Source organism: Neoarius graeffei, chromosome 21 (genome assembly GCF_027579695.1).
Source record: "Neoarius graeffei isolate fNeoGra1 chromosome 21, fNeoGra1.pri, whole genome shotgun sequence".
NCBI classification, from domain to species: domain Eukaryota; kingdom Metazoa; phylum Chordata; class Actinopteri; order Siluriformes; family Ariidae; genus Neoarius; species Neoarius graeffei.
Genome location: NC_083589.1, coordinates 50,522,541 through 50,544,459, shown reverse-complemented (window position 1 = coordinate 50,544,459; position 21,919 = coordinate 50,522,541). Strand labels below are relative to the sequence as shown.

General features: G+C 40.8%; 1 protein-coding gene across 4 annotated transcripts in view; it reads right to left on the bottom strand.

Moving 5' to 3' along the window:
- The window catches only part of tspan11 (tetraspanin 11), a 91,878-nt gene that overhangs the window by 11,763 nt on the left and 58,196 nt on the right, over positions 1–21,919 (bottom strand). For all 4 annotated transcript variants that reach the window (XM_060903680.1, XM_060903679.1, XM_060903683.1 and 1 more), the window contains exons 6-7: positions 16,761–16,919; positions 12,734–12,820 (exon numbers count right to left, since the gene is read on the bottom strand). In XM_060903680.1, coding sequence (XP_060759663.1) covers positions 12,734–12,820; positions 16,761–16,919 — 246 coding nt within the window. The remainder of the gene's footprint in view (positions 1–12,733; positions 12,821–16,760; positions 16,920–21,919) is intronic.

Sequence of the window (21,919 nt, the reverse complement as noted above, 5' to 3'; positions counted from 1 at the left end):
ATGGAAGGGAACAAGTTGAATTATCTCCCCTTTGAAACATCGGACCGGGATTATTTTCCTTCATGCACATCTTCAGGTGGTATACTGCAACTGTGTAAAGTTTCATCAAAATCCACCAAACAATTTAGGAGGAGCTGTGCTTACAAGACACATGGACAGACGGATGGACGGACAGGGTGATTCCTATATATCCCCCCCCCCCCCAAACTTTATTTGCGGAGGGTATAAAAAAAATTCAACAAGGCACTTAGCATCTTAGGTTTCACAGTTCCTCATTATCAAGTAACATAAATGGTTAAATAGTGTATGTTGATTGATTGATTGATTGATTGATTGATTGATTGATTGATTGATTCCGAACAGTAAAGAAGAAAAAATAATAATAATAATAAAAAATATGCAATAATCAAAACATTGTCATGAACAAACAGAATAGCATAGCCACAAGGCAATAACATAATAATGTTCGGAAAGGATTAGGAAGAAGTAAATAACTTATCAAATCCTAACCCTCTATACCACCGCTAATCAAACGTCACTTTCTGCCATAATAAAAATATATATAAAAGAAAACAAAAGCAACAAACAAAAAAGAAAACATACCAACATGGTATAATATAGACCAAATCAAATCATATATACAGATACTTATTATGTTATACATATATACACATACAATACATATATACAGTACATACATGTACACATACATATAACTATACACATTCACATATCATTATGCATATTATATATATATATATATATATATATATATATATATATATATATATATATATATATATGAGTGATTCCACGCTTATGGGTACTGAAATGGGGACATGAACTTATTTTTAAAAATTCACCTAAAACCATTTCTTTTTTTACCATCAGGTCACAAAACATGTAATCTTTAATGAATGATATGTTAAAAGATAACTTTAATTTTCTGAGATGTAATAAAAACATATTTATATGCCAAAGTCAGAATGTAACAGAAGTGTTGTGGACATATATATTCTCAATTTTAACAATGTAGAATTACTTTTTGAAACATAGGAAGGTGATGTTTTAGCAAATATAATTAATAAACATGTGTAGTAGAATAAACATACACATTCTTTCAATAAGATTAACATGGTATAGAGCTAGATTGTAATTAATTTGTAACAGACGCGAGATGGACAATCGTAACAGAAGTAATGTAACAGACATCATTTTGGAACTCATAGGCTTGACTTTGGCATATAAATATGTTTTTATTACATCTCAGAAAATTAAAGTTATCTTTTAACATATCATTCATTAAAGATTACATGTTTTGCGACCTGATGGTAAAAAAAGAAATGGTTTTAGGTGAATTTTTAAAAATAAGTTCATGTCCCCATTTCAGTACCCATAAGCGTGGAATCACTCATATATATACACACACACACAATACTCATGATGATATAAATATATATCCGTACATACCCATACACACATATATACACTTATATTATCATTAGAATGTTATTGTAATTCCTCCTCCCTATACCTCATAAAGATCTGTTCCTTATACCTTTTTTGAACTGGTTTATAGTTTTACATTTCATGAGCTCTACATTCAAACTGTTCTATAGCTTTACTCCACAAATAGAAATACTGAACATTTTTAATGTTGTCCTAGCACTGCGAGTTTTAAATTTCAATTTCCCCCTAAAATTATAGCCCCCCTCTCTATCCGAGAACATTGTTTGAACATTCCTTGGTACTTTATAATTCCTTACTTTGTACATTATTAAGGCAGTTTTATATTCTATAATATCCCTGAATTTTAAACATTTTGAATTTAAGAATAGTGAATTAGTATGCTCTCGGTAACCAGCACTACAAATTATTCTTATAGCTCTTTTTTGAAGTATAGTTATTACATGAAGTGAACATTTATACGTATTTCTCCACACCACTGAGCAGTAATTTAACTACAGTAAAACCAAGGAACAGTAAAGAATGTGGAGTGAATTATAGCCGAAATTACTTATCGGGTAGATCACAATGTGTCCAGATGGCAGGGTCCTCATCAACATTTTTGACGGTTTCAAAGGGGGTACCACAAGGGTCGGTGTTAGGGCCCATTTTGTTTTCAATCTATATAAATGATCTTTGCAATGATTTGTCAGATGCTTTGTATCATTTTTATGCAGATGACACAATAATTTATTGTTTTGCATCATCTGTTGTGCAAGCTTTCGTTGTTCAGGCCCGTCTGCAAAGGCTGAAGCTGGTTTTGAACACTGATAAGATGAAGGTCATGCTGTTTTCCAGGGCTACTGTGCTGTCAAAAAATCTCCCCGTTTTAACTTGCCAGGGTACAGCCATTGAGCTGGTCTCGTCCTACAGCAGGGGTCTTCAATCCTATCCGCAAAGGGCCGGTGTAGCTGCAGGCTTTCATTACAGCCAAATTGGAGGCTCACTTGATTGTTGATTGGAGACGAGGATGAAATGATTAAACAAGTGAAATCAGGTGTAGCTCCTGCTTGGTTGGAATGAAAGCCTGCAGCCACACTGGCCCTTTGTGGATAGGATTGAAGACCCCTGTCCTACAGTATAAGTACCTGGGTTTCCATGTTGAGGAATGTTTAACTTTTAAGTACTGTACCATATTTCAAGTTTAGTTTCTAAACTTAGGGTAAAATTGGGCTTTTACTTTAGGAATAGATCTTGCTTCTCTCTTGGAGCCAGGAAACACCTTGTGTCAGCAACCTTTCTTCCACTGCTTGATTATGGTGATGTACTGTACATGCATGCACCAGTTACATGTTTACGTTCTCTGGATACTGTACATCATTGTGCTCTGAGGTTTGTCACTGGATGCAAGAATCTGACCCATCATTGCACTTTGTACAAAAAAGCTGAATGGTCATCCCTGTCTGTTAGAAGATTCACTCATTGGTTGACTTTTATTTATAAGGCTCTACTTGGTATGGTCCCATCCTATCTCGGAAATTACCTTGTTAGGAATCATGGACATTACAGCCTACGATCCACTGGCTTTTTTACAACCCCGATTCCAAAAAAGTTGGGACAAAGTACAAATTGTAAATAAAAACGGAATGCAATAATTTACAAATCTCAAAAACTGATATTGTATTCACAATAGAACATAGACAACATATCAAATGTCGAAAGTGAGACATTTTGAAATTTCATGCCAAATATTGGCTCATTTGAAATTTCATGACAGCAACACATCTCAAAAAAGTTGGGACAGGGGCAATAAGAGGCTGGAAAAGTTAAAGGTACAAAAAAGGAACAGCTGGAGGACCAAATTGCAACTCATTAGGTCAATTGGCAATAGGTCATTAACATGACTGGGTATAAAAAGAGCATCTTGGAGTGGCAGCGGCTCTCAGAAGTAAAGATGGGAAGAGGATCACCAATCCCCCTAATTCTGCGCCGACAAATAGTGGAGCAATATCAGAAAGGAGTTCGACAGTGTAAAATTGCAAAGAGTTTGAACATATCATCATCTACAGTGCATAATATCATCAAAAGATTCAGAGAATCTGGAAGAATCTCTGTGCATAAGGGTCAAGGCCGGAAAACCATACTGGGTACCCATGATCTTTGGGCCCTTAGACGGCACTGCATCACATACAGGCATGCTTCTGTATTGGAAATCACAAAATGGGCTCAGGAATATTTCCAGAGAACATTATCTGTGAACACAATTCACCGTGCCATCCGCCGTTGCCAGCTAAAACTCTATAGTTCAAAGAAGAAGCTGTATCTAAACGTGATCCAGAAGCGCAGACGTCTTCTCTGGGCCAAGGCTCATTTAAAATGGACTGTGGCAAAGTGGAAAACTGTTCTGTGGTCAGACGAATCAAAATTTGAAGTTCTTTATGGAAATCAGGGACGCCGTGTCATTTGAACTAAAGAGGAGAAGGACGACCCAAGTTGTTATCAGCGCTCAGTTCAGAAGTCTGCATCTCTGATGGTATGGGGTTGCATTAGTTTGTGTGGCATGGGCAGCTTACACATCTGGAAAGACACCATCAATGCTGAAAGGTATATCCAGGTTCTAGAGCAACATATGCTCCCATCCAGACAACATCTCTTTCAGGGAAGACCTTGCATTTTCCAACATGACAATGCCAACCCACATACTGCATCAATTACAGCATCATGGCTGCGTAGAAGAAGGGTCCGGGTACTGAACTGGCCAGCCTGCAGTCCTGATCTTTCACCCATAGAAAACATTTGGCGCATCATAAAACGGAAGATACGACAAAAAAGACCTAAGACAGTTGAGCAACTAGAATCCTGCATTAGACAAGAATGGGTTAACATTCCTATCCCTAAACTTGATCAACTTGTCTCCTCAGTCCCCAGACGTTTACAGACTGTTGTAAAGAGAAAAGGGGATGTCTCACAGTGGTAAACATGGCCTTGTCCCAACTTTTTTGAGATGTGTTGTTGTCATGAAATTTAAAATCACCTAATTTTTCTCTTTAAATGATACATTTTCTCAGTTTAAACATTTGATATGTCATCTATGTTCTATTCTGAATAAAATATGGAATTTTGAAACTTCCACATCATTGCATTCCGTTTTTATTTACAATTTGTACTTTGTCCCAACTTTTTTGGAATCGGGGTTGTATTCTGACTGTCCCTCGTGTCTTCACAGAACTGGGGAAAAAGGCATTTCGCTTTGCTGCTCCCTCTGCATGGAACTTTCTGCAAGATGAATTAAAATTGTTGGATTTGATTCCTCTTGATAGCTTTGTTAGAATTCTTAAAACTAAGGAACTCAAAAGCATTGGGCTTCGTCACTGTTTTTAATTCAGATGTTAAAATGTGTGACAGATGTTAATCTATTTCTGATATTTTTATTTATTGTATGATTGTTATTTGTATTATTGTTTGTACTATAAAATCTGCTGCCTCTTGGCCATGTCACTTTTGAAAAAGAGATGTTATATCTCAATAAGCTTTACCTGGTTAAATAAAGGTTAAATAAAATAAATAACTAAATATAGTCCAGGACGTGGGTGGCACAGTGGTGTAGTGGTTAGCACTGTCGCCTCACAGCAAGAAGGGCCGGGTTCGAGCCCCGTGGCCGACGAGGGCCTTTCTGTGCGGGGTTTGCATGTTGTTCGCGTGGGTTTCCTCCGGGTGCTCCGGTTTCCCCCACAGTCCAAAGACATGCAGGTTAGGTTAACTGGTGACTCTAAATTGACCGTAGGTGTGAATGTGAGTGTGAATGGTTGTCTGTGTCTATGTGTCAGCCCTGTGATGACCTGGCGACTTGTCCAGGGTGTACTCCGCCTTTCGCCCGTAGTCAGCTGGGATAGGCTCCAGCTTGCCTGCGACCCTGTAGAACAGGATAAAGCGGCTAGAGATAATGAGATGAGATGAGATGAGATCATGCCCTGTGGATGGGGGTGGGGTTACCTTTGAAGAGACCACCCCCATCAAGATAGAAATGTTTCATTATACAGGGTGTTTCAAAAAATTTGATATCATTTCACAATCTAATAATTTTGCCAATTCTCGTACAACTGACCTCAAATTTTAACGGCATGTGTGGAAACAGGTCAAAATTTTATGTTTAATGTTTTTTGTTTTTATCTTTTTAGGTACCATTCACTGGAAAAGAAAAGGCGTTTTGTGTGTTAGAGTACGCTCGAGTACGCACAATCGAAGAAAGCAGCGTGCGTTTATAAGAGAATTCTCTAAAAATCCACCAACTGCAATGCAGATTTGGACACGGCACAAAAAGTTCAAAGAGGAAGGCTGTCTGTGCAGGGCAAAAGGATCTGGATGACCATCAGCATCGGAAAAGACGGTCGAGCAAGCAGGTTCACGAATATTGAAAATTTGTGAAATTGTTCATGGAATCCACATATTTTTGAATTTCTCATTCAAATTTTGAGGAATAAATCTTACATTGCTCAACATTAAGCCTGTTCAGTTTCATTTGCCTAGACTATGTATTTTCTGGGATATTTACAGTGGTGCTTGAAAGTTTGTGAACCCTTTAGAATTTTCTATATTTCTACATAAATATGACCTAAAACATCATCAGATTTTCACACAAATCCTAAAAGTAGATAAAGAGAACCCAGTTAAACAAATGAGACAGAAATATTATACTTGGTCATTTATTTATTGAGGAAAATGATCCAATATTACACATCTGTGAGTGGCAAAAGTATGTGAACCTCTAGGATTAGCAGTTAATTTGAAGGTGAAATTAGAGTCAGGTGTTTTCAATCAATGGGATGACAATCAGGTGTGAGTGGGCACCCTGTTTTATTTAAAGAACAGGGATCTATCAAAGTCTGATCTGCACAACACATGTTTGTGGAAGTGTATCATGGCACAAACAAAGGAGACTTCTGAGGACTTCAGAAAAAGCGTTTTTGATGCTCATCAGGCTAGAAAAGGTTACAAAACCATCTCTAAAGAGTTTGGACGCCACCAATCCACAGTCAGACAGATTGTGTACAAATGGAGGAAATTCAAGACCATTATTACCCTCCCCAGAAGTGGTCGACCAACAAAAATCACTCCAAGAGCAAAGCGTGTAATAGTCAGCCAGGTCACAAAGGACCCCAGGGTAACTTCTAAGCAACTGAAGGCCTCTCTCACATTGGCAAATGTTAATGTTCATGAGTCCACCATCAGGAGAACACTGAACAACAATGGTGTGCATGGCAGGGTTGCAAGGAGAAAGCCACTGCTCTCCAAAAAGAACATTGCTGCTTGTCTGCAGTTTGCTAAAGATCACAAGGACAAGCCAGAAGGCTATTAGAAAAATGTTTTGTGGACAGATGAGATCAAAATAGAACTTTTTGGTTTAAATGAGAAGCGTTATTTTTGGAGAAAGGAAAACACGGCATTCCAGCATAAGCACCTTATCCCATCTGTGAAACATGGTGGTGGTAGTATCATGGTTTGGGCCTGTTTTGCTGCATCTGGGCCAGGATGGCTTGCCATCATTGATGGAACATTGAATTCTGAATTATACCAGTGAATTCTAAAGGAAAATGTCAGGACATCTGTCCATGAACTGAATCTCAAGAGAAGGTGGGTCATGCAGCAAGACAACGACCCTAAGCACACAAGTCGTTCCACCAAAGAATGATTAAAGAAGAATAAAGTTCGTGTTTTGGAATGGCCAAGTCAAAGTCTTGACCTTAATCCAATGGAAATGTTGTGGAAGGACCTGAAGTGAGCAGTTCATGTGAGGAAACCCACCAACATCCCAGAGTTGAAGCTGTTCTGTACAGAGGAATGGGCTAAAATTCCTCCAAGCCGGTGTGCAGGACTGATCAACAGTTACCGCAAATGTTTAGTTGCAGTTATTGCTGCACAAGGGGGTCACACCAGATACTGAAAGCAAAGGTTCACATACTTTTGCCACTGACAGATATGTAATATTGGATCATTTTCCTCAATAAATAAATGACCAAGTACAATATTTTTGCCTCATTTGTTTAACTGGGTTCCCTTTATCTAGTTTTGGGACTTGTGTGAAAATCTGATGTTTTAGGTCATATTTATGCAGAAATATAGAAAATTCTAAAGGGTTCACAAACTTTCAAGCACCACTGTACATCTCAAATATCATCAATTTTTTTAAACACACTGTAGAATAAACGTGACTAGTCAGAAGAACTTTGTATTTATTTGCAGTGATACAGTACATTCCTCTAAGTTAAAAAAATATTCAGCTAATCCAGACCTGCAAAATAAAAATGTTCCCTCATTAGAACAGTACTGCTTTTTCCCTTTAATCTGTCACCTGTCAACAATGTTAAAGGGGGACTGAAGTCATTTTTAAACTTGCTTTATTTCTTAATTAACGTGTTATTCAATTACGTTTTCAGTTTTATTAACCTTATATCATGACTCATATTGGCATATTATATTACACTTATCAGCCTTTTCGGTTTTTAGCCATGTTGAATGTAGTTCATTTGGTCCACAGCAGGCATTGCTTATCCGCGCGATCTTCACGAGACTTGTGTGAGACTTCAAACGTGAAGTGTCAGCGCCGACATTTTGAAAACTGACTCAGCTCAATTAAGGAACTATGTGTTTGTCTATTTAAGGACTGTGCTGATGCATTTGCATCACGAAGTATTACGATACGCTTGTACGCATTACCGAGCCTTTCTACCCATTGTCTTGATTCCCTGTTTCGCGATCCTTGTGCCCATTTCTCGCTCTTATCCTCGCTTGGCCTTTGATGAACCTTTGATGTGCCTCGACCGACCCTTTTGCCTGTATTCTCGTTTTTGATCTAGCCTGCCATTTTGGATTGTTTGCCTGTGTATATATTGTCTCACTGCATATACTGTATATTCTGCACTTTATTAAACTGTATACTTCTGCACATACATCCGCCTCCCTCGCGTACGTGACATGGAGATGATTCCATACGACTTCGAACCAACGTGGAGTAGAGAAGAGCTGGAAAGACGACAGGATAAGGACTAGTCCGTCGCGCTGGTATTTACGTCATTACTGTCGCACAATTAAAATGTGCCAGATCAGGCGGCTGGTTGGTTTTCAAAATAATAAATACATGCATGTGTTTTTGTGATAAATACATATTATACTGAGCGCATTTCCCACATAATCCTCACTAGGGTTTCGGACAGCACTACAAAATGGCGTCCCCACTATATCATGCCCTATATAGTGAGTAGGGAGCGATTTCGGACACGGGAAACTTCCGGCTTGATTACGTCAGCATTTGAAGGAGGGCGCGCGCGTCTTTTGATAACGCTGGCAGATGTTGGTCACTTTGATTTCCGCTGTATGTTTTATTTCCGTCCTACGATGTCTCGCACAGGTCTCGGCGAATCTTGTTTACGGTCGTCGCGTTGACATATGGACTGATATATTACATAGCATATTTCAAACACTCATAACTTGCTATAGCAGTGACAAAATAGCTGTCAGAAATGCATTCCTACATTTTATCAAATGAGATAAATGGAATTTTGATAATAAAAAATTTGCCTTCAGTTCCCCTTTTATGTATGTACACACATCTTGAAAGATATATCTTTACAAGATGGTGAGAAACAATGTTGGATGCACTGAACAGTATAATCCTTTAAGTAATTAAAGGGAATAAACCTATCATACTTTCCACAACTCAAAGATCTTGACGTATAATGCAATCCAACTCAAATAGAGATAAGTGCCTGAGTCTATTTAAAGACTTTATTCACAGCAAATGGATCAATAGCAGCCAATACTCCAACAGTGAGCATAAGTTTAATCATGGAAGGCTGCATTTAGCCATGAGAGCTTTCTCTTCTCGCTCTCTCTCTCTTCTTGAAATAGAGAGGAATCTGTCAATACTGCCTACTTGAGGTCTGAGGCAAGAATAGTCTTCCATTTCACACTGACCTATAGATCTAGGGAACAGTCTATTCTAGTCGGCACTTAAACATCAAATCAATGTTTAAGTTCCTGATTGTATTGAATCAGTGGCTCTGTATAGGTTTGTGGTTTAGGTGTTCAGTCTTATTACAAGTATACTGGACCTAAAAGCCACTTCACCTGGTGTAGTGGTTAGCGCTGTCGCCTCACAGCAAGAAGGTCCGGGTTCGAGCCCCGTGGCCGGCGAGGGCCTTTCTGTGTGGAGTTTGCATGTTCTCCCCGTGTCCGCGTGGGTTTCCTCCGGGTGCTCCGGTTTCCCCCACAGTCCAAAGACATGCAGGTTAGGTTAACTGGTGACTCTAAATTGACCGTAGGTGTGAATGAGAGTGTGAATGGTTGTCTGTGTCTATGTGTCAGCCCTGTGATGACCTGGCGACTTGTCCAGGGTGTACCCCGCCTCTCGCCCGTAGTCAGCTGGGATAGACTCCAGCTTGCCTGCGACCCTGTAGAACAGGATAAAGCGGCTAGAGATAATGAGATGAGATGAATTAAGTTAAGTTAATCTTTGTTTGGTAGTGAAAATCCACCAGTTACTTCGTAAATACAGCAATTTTCAACTCACACAACCTTATTATAGTTCATATAAAATGTAATCTCAAAAGAACTGCTGATGTTGACAAGGAGACGTCACTGACCTGATATGATCAGCTAGTTTTTAATTCTGATTAAACAAAAGCTAAGAACATAATATTCCTATGTTCAATCTTCCTGAATTAAATCTCCCCATGGTAAATGCTTATTACATTTCAGATCTTTATTATCATATCGATAAAATAATAATATTAGTAAATACACCCACTGGCCACTTTAACAGGAACTTGTTCTTGATTCTGAGACTCCTGTTCTTGGTGGCAGGACTGGAACCCAATGTGGTCTTCTGCTGTTGCATGCTGAGATGCTTTTCAGCTCATCACGGTTGTAAAGAGTTGCTATGACTTGCTATATCCTTCTTGGCAGCTCAAACCATTTTATCTGGCCATTTTCCTCTGACCTCTCTTATCAGCAAGGCGTTTGTTTCCACCCACAGAACTGTCACTCACTCAATGTTTTTTGTTTTTCGCACCATTCTGTGTAACTCTACAGACTGTTATTTTAAGTTCGTTTCTTAAGACAAGGATTTTTTAAGATGTTATCTTGTTGACAGTTTTGGCGGGAATCTTCCACCTTCTTCAAAACAGTCACCAGATGTCGAGTGGTGACGTGCCTTATCAGCTGATGTTACACTATGGAGGCATGAACGTCCCGCCCAATTTGACAGGTAGTTCACACCTCCTGCTGTCAGGTCGCTGCCCCAGGACTGCGCTCCAGGTGTGTGACAGCGCATACGCTCCCTCATCCCGGTTCATCGTCCTCTGCGCCCGCTTGCGTATCTCCACTGCGTCTAAAATCCAACGCTGGTATCTATTTTCTTCAGCGCGAATGACTCTGGCCTCTTCCCAATTCATTATATGATTATGTCGTTTGCAGTGGTCTGAAATGGCTGATTTTAAGTTTTCTTGGTTTGCTTTTTCTTTTTCGGATCTTGTGAGTCTTTTTGTTGTTTCTTTTTCACATTCTATTTGGTGTTCTTTCCTACGAGTATGGAAGCATCTGCCCGTTTCACCAATATAGACTTTATTACATGTACGGCAAGGGATTTCATAGATGACGTTGCTGCTGAGGTGCGCTGTCACACACCTGGAGCGCAGTCCTGGGGGAGCGACCTGACAGCAGGAGGCGTGAACTACCTGTCAAATTGGGCGGGACGTTCACGCCTCCGTAGCGTAACATCAGCTGATAAGGCACGTCACCACTCGACATCTGGTGACTGTTTTGAAGAAGGCGGAAGATTCCCGCCGAAACTGTCAACAAGGTAACATCTTAAAAAATCCTTGTCTTAAGAAACGAACTTAAAATAGCTTTAATAGTTAGACATAATGAACTTCCACTACATATCTACAGACTGTTGTGTGTGAAAACCCCAGGAGATCAGCAGTTCCTAAAATACTCAAAGAAACCAGTCCATCCGGCTCAAACCAACACCCATGCCACAGTGAAAGAAAGTCACACTTTGAGATCACAGTTTTTCCCATTCTGATGTTTGAAGAAGTGAACATTCACTGAAGCTCTTGATTTGCATCTGCATGATTTGAGGCACTGTGCTGCTGTCAAAGGATCGGCTGATTAGAGAACTGCATCAAACAGCAGGTGGATGGGGTTCCTAATAAAGTGGCCGGTAAGTGTAAATGAACCCATTTAAGGATGGAATTACTTGGGGCACCACAGGAAAGATTCAGGGTTCCATGTTTTGAATAGCATCACTACATAGTTTTAAAAATAAAGATATAAAAGGTGGATTGAAAGCCACTGTCTTTATTTTAATAGTTACTATTACTATTGGCCTTTATAGTTTTGATAAATAAGCCAGTATCTCACTGGGCTGCGACAGCTTGCGACAAATTGCGAACATCATTCGCGAGAGAGTTTCAAAAGTGTCTTGAAACATTCGCGGGGCTTCTCAACTTCCTCGCATGAGTCGCAAAGTGTCGCTCCTTCGTCGCTGAAATTTTGAGCATGTTCAAAAAATTCGTGCGACAAAATTTCTCTCAAAATAGCCGCAAATGCGTCGCTGGTGTCGCAAAGCCGTCACGAACCCTTCTCAAGTCAGTTTCCGTGAGACAGGAAGTGCGAGTGTATCTCACTGGGCTGCGACAGCCTCCGACTAGTTGGAGACACAACAATAGCGATAAAATATGCAAATATCAATTCAGTGTGATTCCAAGTGAAAATTGTCGCTAATTCGCATATTTTATCGCAATTGTTGTGTCTCCAACTAGTCGCAGGCTGTCGCAGCCCAGTGAGATACTACCCATAGTCCGATGGATGAGTTAAGCAAGGAGTAAAACACCGCAGGGAATGCTATTATAGGAAAATAATCAACAGTGTGTCCAAGAGTGTTTTATTCCACTTACACTACAGCAATGTGTCACATGACTTATTTAGTATAGATAAACACATGTGATATGACATCAAAATGTGGAAATGAGGAAACATCTGCGACAACTCTGATCCCAAAAAAGTTGGGATGCTATCTATGTAAAACGTAGAGCATTAAATATCGTGTCTTTGTATTGTATTCAACTGAATATAAGTCAAAAAGGATTTGCAAATCATTGCATTCTGTTTTTGTTTACCCAGCGTCCCAACTTTTTTGGACTCGGAGTTGTAATAGGTTAAATAAAGGTGACAATTAACATCTGTGGACAATCAGAAAGTTACAGCGCTCTAATAAAGAAGGCATTACCTGTAGACAGGCCACACCGATCCCCACAGCGCCGATGATGAGCAGGTGGTCAGCCAGGAACTGTTCCAGCTTAGTAATACAGCCACCCTGCGAGACATAACGGCACTTTAAACTCCACAGAACAGCTACAAACAGCAATCTGCGCCTGTGCTGTGCTGTCGTTGGGTGATAGCAGGTCACCTTCACGCGCGCACACACACACACATGCCTAATTTATTTTCTGTGCAGACTATACTGTTTTCTAGAAGCTTGGCACCAGATTTTCTTCTCAATCAGACAGAAGTTAAAGACTTCCTGCATTCATCAGATACCATATCATTTATTCACTAAAACCTCTTATAAACACTTTTTGTACTTCTCTGTTTTGCTAGTTTAGCAAAGGTTCAAGACAAAAAGCTGAAGCCACAGATTTGTGTGTGTGAATTTACTCCAGGTAACACGAAATATTTCATATTAACATAACATGGAAGGAAATGTGCCAGGGACAAAAGAACAGCAAAGATGGGAACAAATTACATTGTTAATTATACCGTACTGTTCATAATAGACCCCGAAGCCGTTTGTTTTCAGGATAATGGCTGGCTGATGAAATTATTGGCTGGCTAGCTGACTCAGCCAAAACCTTAATGGCTGCTGCAGCCACCAAAATGTTTATGGCTACAAATGGCTGATACTGGACGTCACTGTGTGGCATATATCCGGGCGAACGGATCAAACAAATGGGGGGAATAAATAGCAAATTACCACAGGTCCCCTGGTCTCTTACTTCATTGTAAATATAAATCTAGCAAGATTGTAGTTCAATGCTAATAATAAGCTAATCTGGATTGTTCGAGGAAGGCATCTAGCTATCTACTCTCACTAGCAATGACCAGTGAAGGACTGGCAGCTATCTTACTATGATGAAAGTAGAGTGGTGGAGTACTTTTTTTTTTAATCAATCTCGAAGTATGTGAAACAAACAAACAAACAAAAAAAAAATACCTTTACACTTTCCCTCAGCAGCGGCAAAGAATGCAGCCATCTCGTCGATATCGGAGTCGATTGATGCTCTGGGTGGGTTCCCGGGTTCCCCAGTGTATCGTGGTAACGGTGTGAGGGGCGGGAAGCCAGACAGGTAGTCACAACGGCAAGCTTGTGGTGGCTCTCTGTGCTGTGATATCAGTTCTAAATCTCTACAGTGTATGCCTATACGTCTCTATTGTGTTACTACTAGTGTGTACAGTTGATCATGTTTGTGTCACTTTTCTTGTAGCTCATGATGTGGATAAACCCATTATTTGATGTACACAATTCTTAGTGGCTCAGCCAAATTTTATTAGATAGCGGCTCAAATTGGCTTACAAAATTATTGGCTGGCGGCAGCTCAAATTCTAAATGGCGGTTTTAGCGGCGCCTGGCGGCGGCTTCGGGGTCTAGTTCATAAAACCAGAACCTCAAGGGCGTAGTAGCACATCTGGCCTGCCATCGAAACAACCATGACTACCAAAACATCAAACAGAACTGAAATGTGACAATGTGAGAGAGGACCAACCTCTGCGACAAATTGTTAACAACAGGAAAATCAACAAAGGACTAAATTTTATTCCCCAACGGAAGATCTACCCAAAACATCGATCAGAACTGAACTCGCATGATAAATGAGAGAGGAGATCCAATTCTAGTCAGAAGAAAATGTGTTAAGTTGATCTAATTACTAATTTGTTAGCAAAAAATTGACAACACAATGACCAAGTTTTGTGCAGAAGGTCTAGTTCTTTCAAATAAAACGATCAGAACTGCAATCCATCGAGAACTGAGGAAGGAGACACGATTTAACTGAAAATAAACAAAGTTGTAAACAACTTGTTTACAAGAAGGAAATCAACAAATAAATGACCAAGGTTTGTTCCGTGAGGGAAGATCTACCAAAAACATCGATCAGAACTGAAATCGGGCGAGAACTGATTTCTCAGGAGATAAAATTCTAGTGAAAAGTCCCAAAACTCGTTAAGGTGACCTGATTAGCAGTTTGTTAGCAAAAATTTGACAATCCAATGACCAGGCATTGTGCAAAAGGACTAGTTCTTTCAAATAAAACAATCACAACTGAAATCCATTGAGAACTGAGGGAGGAGATCTGATTTAACTGAACATAAACAAAGTTGTAAACAAATTGTTTACAACAGGAAAATCAACAAAGAAACGACCAAGTTTTGTTCCTCAAGGGAAGATCTACCCAAAATATCGATCAGAACTGAAATCGGATGAGAAATCATTGAGGAGATATAAGTCTAGTGAGATGCCTGGAGAATTCATTAATTTGGCCTAATTAGTAACTCGTTAGCAAAAAATTTGACAAAACAACAACCAAGTTTTGTGCAGAGTGATGAGTTCTTTCTCGCAAAACAATCAGAACGGAAATCCGTGGAGAATTGACGGAGGAGATACGATTTACCTGAATTGTGGATGACAGACGCCACGCCATGGCAACAGCTCATCGGCCTTATGGCCAGATGAGCTAATCATCATAAAGTGATTATATTTTCATCTGATTTTCACTGTTCAAAATCTAATAGTTTATATATGTTCAATAATTTTCTAATAGCTACTGGTTAAAAGGACACATTTGTTATATACCAAGTCAGATAAATCATACCAAGTTAATAATAAACAATAAGTCAGCTAATGTTAGCTAGTTAACAAAGAAATATGTCCTGCAACCTGTGGAAAACAAATATTATTGGATAAAATACACGTGATATAAAATGTATGGATCTGAAAATTAAAAATAAATAAATAAATAAATAAATACACAGGGCGGCACGGTGGTGTAGTGGTTAGCGCTGTCGCCTCACAGCAAGAAGGTCCTGGGTTCGAGCCCCGGGGCCGGCGAGGGCCTTTCTGTGTGGAGTTTGCATGTTCTCCCCGTGTCCGCGTGGGTTTCCTCCGGGTGCTCCGGTTTCCCCCACAGTCCAAAGACATGCAGGTTGGTTAACTGGTGACTCTAAATCGACCGTAGGTGTGAATGGTTGTCTGTGTCTATGTGTCAGCCCTGTGATGACCTGGCGACTTGTCCAGGGTGTACCCCGCCTTTCGCCCATAGTCAGCTGGGATAGGCTCCAGCTTGCCTGCGACCCTGTAGAAGGATAAAGCGGCTAGAGATAATGAGATGAGATGAGATAAATACACACCCCAGAAGTGATGAGGCATGAGAGTTTAGTTTTCTCAATTGTCTTTTAGCTATCTAACTCAAGTTGCTCAACTAGGTCACTACCATGGGTTTAGAACACCAGGCTATGTCTAGCGCAAGTAAACTCACTCTGCGGTCCTGTACAAACAGCGTAACCGTTTCCCTTAAAACAAAACAAATGTTTGTACTTTAACTAGCTTGTTAAGTAGTGAATTTCAATTATGGCAAGTCGCTGATTAATTATTAGCCTAATAATCGCAAATTTCTCTCTCACGTTAACCCCATAAACAGCTGGCTGATTGTTCAGTTACTTTTCTTAAAGCATATTATAACAACAGTTATAACAACAGTTAATCAAATTGGAAAGCTGTGTAGCTATAAGAGTAAGTACAGTAAGGCTGGACCCGCTGACAGGTCCTGGGAATTTGGGGAGTTCAAATATTTACTCTTTATCATCTGACATTACAAGATTTCATTAAGTTAACGGATTTTGATGTATGACTACACCCTTCTCTTAAATCTCACCCGTGGGGCTAATCGGGTTGTGGACTGATTTTCTAACGTAAAGTACTGTATATGGCTCAGTGGGGAATTAGCCCTAGCATTAGCACCTTCTCTTCAGTCCAGAGAGTCTCTTTATAATGTCAATATGAGCACCTGCTGGACTTGCAGCTGTACTGTCCTCATCCAAATCTTCCCCAAGTGGCGTATTAAAAGAATTATGGAGTTCCAGCGTTCAGCAATATTACAGCTCCACCAAACAAAGCAGCAGCTCAGCTGGTTAGATATTTACCTCATTTAAAATCACATACGTGGTTCTGTGGGAATGAGACCAATATTCACTTTAACACCCACCTCCACTTTATAGATGTTGGAAGGGTGGTCTCTCTGGCCACACTGATGGGTCACAGTCTTGCAGCAGCTGTCAGGAACCACCCTGTTTTGAGCCTCGGAGGACATGACGTACATACTGTGCAGCCAATCATCGGAGTTGTTGCTTCCACAGCACTTAAACTGCAATGTGAAAGGTTAGAAGGGGTTAATTAATTCTCAATAACAGCAGCTCTAACTGTAGTGCTGGCTAAATCACAGGTTTATGTTAATGTGCTCATTCTAATACATAATATTTTCTATAGTAAAAGCTAATCCACAAGGATTAGTTGTCAGCTGTCTATCACTAGCAATTACTATCACTAACTGCTTCATTAGGACGTGCAAAAACGCAGATGGGCCGCACCAGAGCGAAAGAGTCACCTGCAGCAGTAGCACAAACAGCCTGGCCGAGCCGCCATGGAATTTCTGGCCTCGTGAGCTCTCGCACACTATTCTCCTCTCCTAACGAAGCGCCTTGGTAAGGTAAGACAAATGATGTCGTGCCCCCATCGTGTTGTTTCTCTGGACCTTCAGACCTGATGCCAAGTGGTACACAAAAGTACCACAGACTTGAAGGGAATGGAACTTGCCCCACAGTGACAACTGAATTGCCAACTGATGCCATCCATTGGCCATTTGTGCGGCTCTTCCGCATACCATCTGGTGGTGTGCCATTGACCCTGTTGGGTTCATCTGCCACGTTGCTCTGAAAAGCGCCTTGCTGCCAGCACTTTATTGGTGATGTACTATTTAACCCATAGCTGGAACCCAGGCAGGTGCTACCACTCCGGGTCAGAGCGGACCTGGGAGCAATGGTGATTAAGGGGTAACCCCACTTTTCCCCAATACTCAAGTCCTCCTGGACCTGAGACTCACCACCAGTTACAGTTTAAAGTCATACCCAGGACTATATCCACAAGAATTAGCATTAATGTGATAACAGAAATCGACAAAATTCAAGTGGAATCAAATAGAAATATTTTAGGGATAAAAAAAAAAGAACCAGCATGCACATGCTTTTATAATGGAATGTAGCACGTGACTGTGCTTCAAATTCATGTTCTAAAGTCATTATCATACACTTGTCTTCAGTGAAGTGATTCTGATTAACTACAGTAAAGATCAGCCGTTTCTGTAGGATTTTCTTGACATCATCTTGATTTCATCCGAATGCTTAAGCCATGGTCTGCAAAGAGCTTACAAAGCATATACAGGATCACATTTTGAAAAGGTATCAGTAAGGACAGGGGTACCAAAATGTTTCATGAAACATTATAAAGGCCATCATCAACAACTGGAGAAAGTGGGGCACCATAGTAACATTTCCATGAACAGAACATCCTTCCAAAGTTGACGAAAGGGCAAGAAGAAGAAGAAGAAGAAGAAAAAAACATACCCAAGCTAAATCGCCAATCCAATCACCCCAAAACATGTTGCAAAATGTGTTATGGTCTGAAGACAACAAGGTAGATTTTCAGGGGATAATTATAAAAGAACACGATAACCACAGTGAAGCATGGTGGTGGCAGCATAATATTTTGAGGCTGTTTCTCTTCAGCTGGCACAAAACCTGCAGGCCTCTGTTAGGTCAAAAGTCCTTCCCATGCCACAAGGCACATCAGGCTCCATCTCAGTCGTCCTCTTACCTATTAAATAGGTAGGGTTACAGTGGAGGGCTGGTCCTCTGGTAACTGCAAGAGTTTGACTCCCTACTCACATCTGTAGTGCAGCGTGCCTGACCAGATAGTTTTTGGTATGTCCCAACCGTAAGTAGAACTCACAATCTCCTGCTTGAGAGGTAGACACGCTAACCACTAGACCAACTCGCGATATCGGTTAGGTGGTTGAAGATAAGGAGAAAAAATTAACCTTCCAGCATGATAATGACCCAAAGAAGATCAAAGTTTTGGAATGGCCCAATCAGAGCCCAGATCTAAATCCTATCAAAAACCTGTGGAACAACTTGAACAGGACTGTACACAGAAGAACCACCTGATAGATAGGGAGGATTTTTACAAAGAACAGTGGAATAAAATTGACAAATGAAGATTTGTTGAAGTTGTTAGACTCTTACCCAAAAATACCGAGTGCTATATTACAAGCAAAATGTGATTTTAAGACTTGGATTACATTTTTTATTTGTTTTTCAGCACTGGCGGCCCCATACAGCAAATTCCTCAGTGTTGATTTAACACTTTCAGAGTTCATTTGTGTCCAATTGGACCTATATAAACACAGTAGGGTGTTAAATCAACACTCTGGGTGTTAATTCAACACTGGGGATTTTGCTGTGCATGGTGTATTAGTTCTCTAGTCCTGCTCACCAGTAAAGGCACATGTAGCACTGCTAATCATTACATGTTTAAGTTTTTCAACGACAGCTATCCTGGGTGGCGGCACGGTGGTGTAGTGGTTAGCGCTGTCGCCTCACAGCAAGAAGGTCCGGGTTCGAGCCCCATGGCCGGCAAAGGCCTTTCTGTGAGGAGTTTGCATGTTCTCCCCGTGTCCGCGTGGGTTTCCTCCGGGTGCTCCGGTTTCCCCCACAGTCCAAAGACATGCAGGTTAGGTTAACTGGTGACTCTAAATTGACCGTAGGTGTGAATGTGAGTGTGAATGATTGTCTGTGTCTGTGTGTCAGCCCTGTGATGACCTGGCGACTTGTCCAGGGTGTACCCCGCCTTTCGCCCGTAGTCAGCTGGGATAGGCTCCAGCTTGCCTGCGACCCTGTAGAACAGGATAAAGCGGCTAGAGATAATGAGATGAGATGAGCTATCCTGGGTCTCATGTCTGACACATCAGACAGCCATATACAAACATGAGTTTGATAACTTTGTCCAGTGTTGCAACAAACACTTCCTCACCCTGAAAACTAAGAAAACAGAGGAAATGGTGGTTGACCCCAAATCCATTAGAGACTACTCACCAGTGGTTATCCATGACCAGAGCATAGCCCAGGTTGACTCCTACAGATACCTGGACATACATATTGACAATAAACTAACATGGAGTGTTCAGGTACAGAATGTCTGACAATGTCCAACAGCAGCTACACTTCCTTCATAGGCTGAGGTGCTTTGGTGTCAGCCAGAGAGTGTTGTTCCTCTTCTACCATGCTGTAGTTGAGAGCACCCTGAGGGACGGCATCTCAGCCTGGTTTGGCAACCTCAGTGGACACCAAAGCACAGAGAGCTATCAAAATCATAGGAGTCAAGCAATGCTTCACACTCCAAACTGTTTTTGATGAAACAATCATCAAAAAGGCCCAAAAAATTATTTCTGATCCCACACATGCCCTCCATCCTGAGTACCACCTTCTTCCCTGAGGCAGACACTTCAAAGTCCCCCAGTGCAGACTCAATTCCTTTGTCCCAATGTCCATCAATAACCCTAAATAGCAAGTAGCCAGAGGCAACCCCCTTGTAATGATGGTATTAACTGTACGCATGTACTGTACACTTTAGGATGACTCAATATTGCTGAGGCTGCTTACACCTTCTAAAAATATTAAGTATTGGACTATTAAGTGTTGTACAATTGAGCAGTGTGCAATCTGTTGGTTGATAGAAGTCTGTGAATGCACTATAGGTAGAGGTATTGTGCATGTACGCTTGTGGACAAATGCCTGTACATGTACAAAATATAATGTGCACTGTGGTGCTTGAAAGTTTGTGAACCCTTTAGAATTTTCTATATTTCTGCATAAATCTTCTTCTTCTTTTGGCTGCTCCCGCGGCAGCGGCTGTGCAGTCAGTGTGGGACTTATTTCCGTGCACCTTTTGGTGGGACTGTGGCAGCTACACCATTGGAATGACATCCTGGCCTCCTTCTGGTGGACTCCCCCCCAATTGTAAAGCGACCTTGGGTATATGAAAGATGCTATATAAATTTAACTTCTTTTCTTCTTCTTCTTCTTCTTTTGGCTGCTCCCGATTAGGGGTTGCCACAGCGGATCTTTCGTCTCCATTGCTCCCTGTCTTCCGCATCCTTCTCTACTACATCTGCCACTTTCATGTCCTCTCTCACCACATCCATGTATCTCCTCTTCGGCCTTCCTCATTTTCGTTTGCCTGGCAGCTCCATCCTCAACATTCTCCTTCCAACATGCTCTGCATCTCTTTTCAGGATGTGCCCATACCATATGACCGAAAAAAATCATCAGATTTTCACACAAAAGTCTTAAAAGTAGATAAAGAGAACCCAGTTAAACAAATGAGACAAAAATATTATACTTGGTCATTTATTTATTGAGGAAAATGCTCCAATATTACATATCTGAGTGGCAAAAGTATGTGAACCTTTGCTTTTAGTATCTGGTGTGACCCCCTTGAGCAGCAATAACTGCAACTAAACGTTTGCGGTAACTGTTGATCAGTCCTGCACACCAGCTTGGAGGAATTTTAGCCCATTCCTCCGTACAGAACAGCTTCAACTCTGGGATGTTGGTGGGTTTCCTCACATGAACTGCTCGCTTCAGGTCCTTCCACAACATTTCAACTGGATTAAGGTCAGGACTTTGACTTGGCAATTCCTAAACATTTTTATTCTTATTTAACCATTCTTTGGTAGAACGACTTGTGTGCTTAGGGTTGTTGTCTTGCTGCATGACCCACCTTCTCTTGAGATTCAGTTCATGGACAGATGTCCTGACATTTTCCTTTAGAATTCGCTGGTATAATTCAGAATTCATTGTTCCATCAATGATGGCAAGCCATCCTGGCCCAGATGCAGCAAAACAGGCCCAAACCATGATACTACCACCACCATGTTTCACAGATGGGATAAGGTTCTTATGCTGGAATGCAGTGTTTTCCTTTCTCCAAACATAACGCTTCTCATTTCAACCAACAAGTTCTATTTTGGTCTCATCCATCCACAAAACATTTTTCCAATAGCCTTCTGGCTTGTCCACGTGATCTTTAGCAAACTGCAGACAAGCAGCAATGTTCTTTTTGGAGAGCAGTGGCTTTCTCCTTGAAACCTTGCCATGCACACCATTGTTGTTCAGTGTTCTCCTGATGGTGGACTCATAAACATTAACATTAGCCAAAGTGAGAGAGGCCTTCAGTTGCTTATAAGTTACCCTGGGGTCCTTTGTGACCTCGCTGACTATTACATGCCTTGCTCTTGGAGTGATCTTTGTT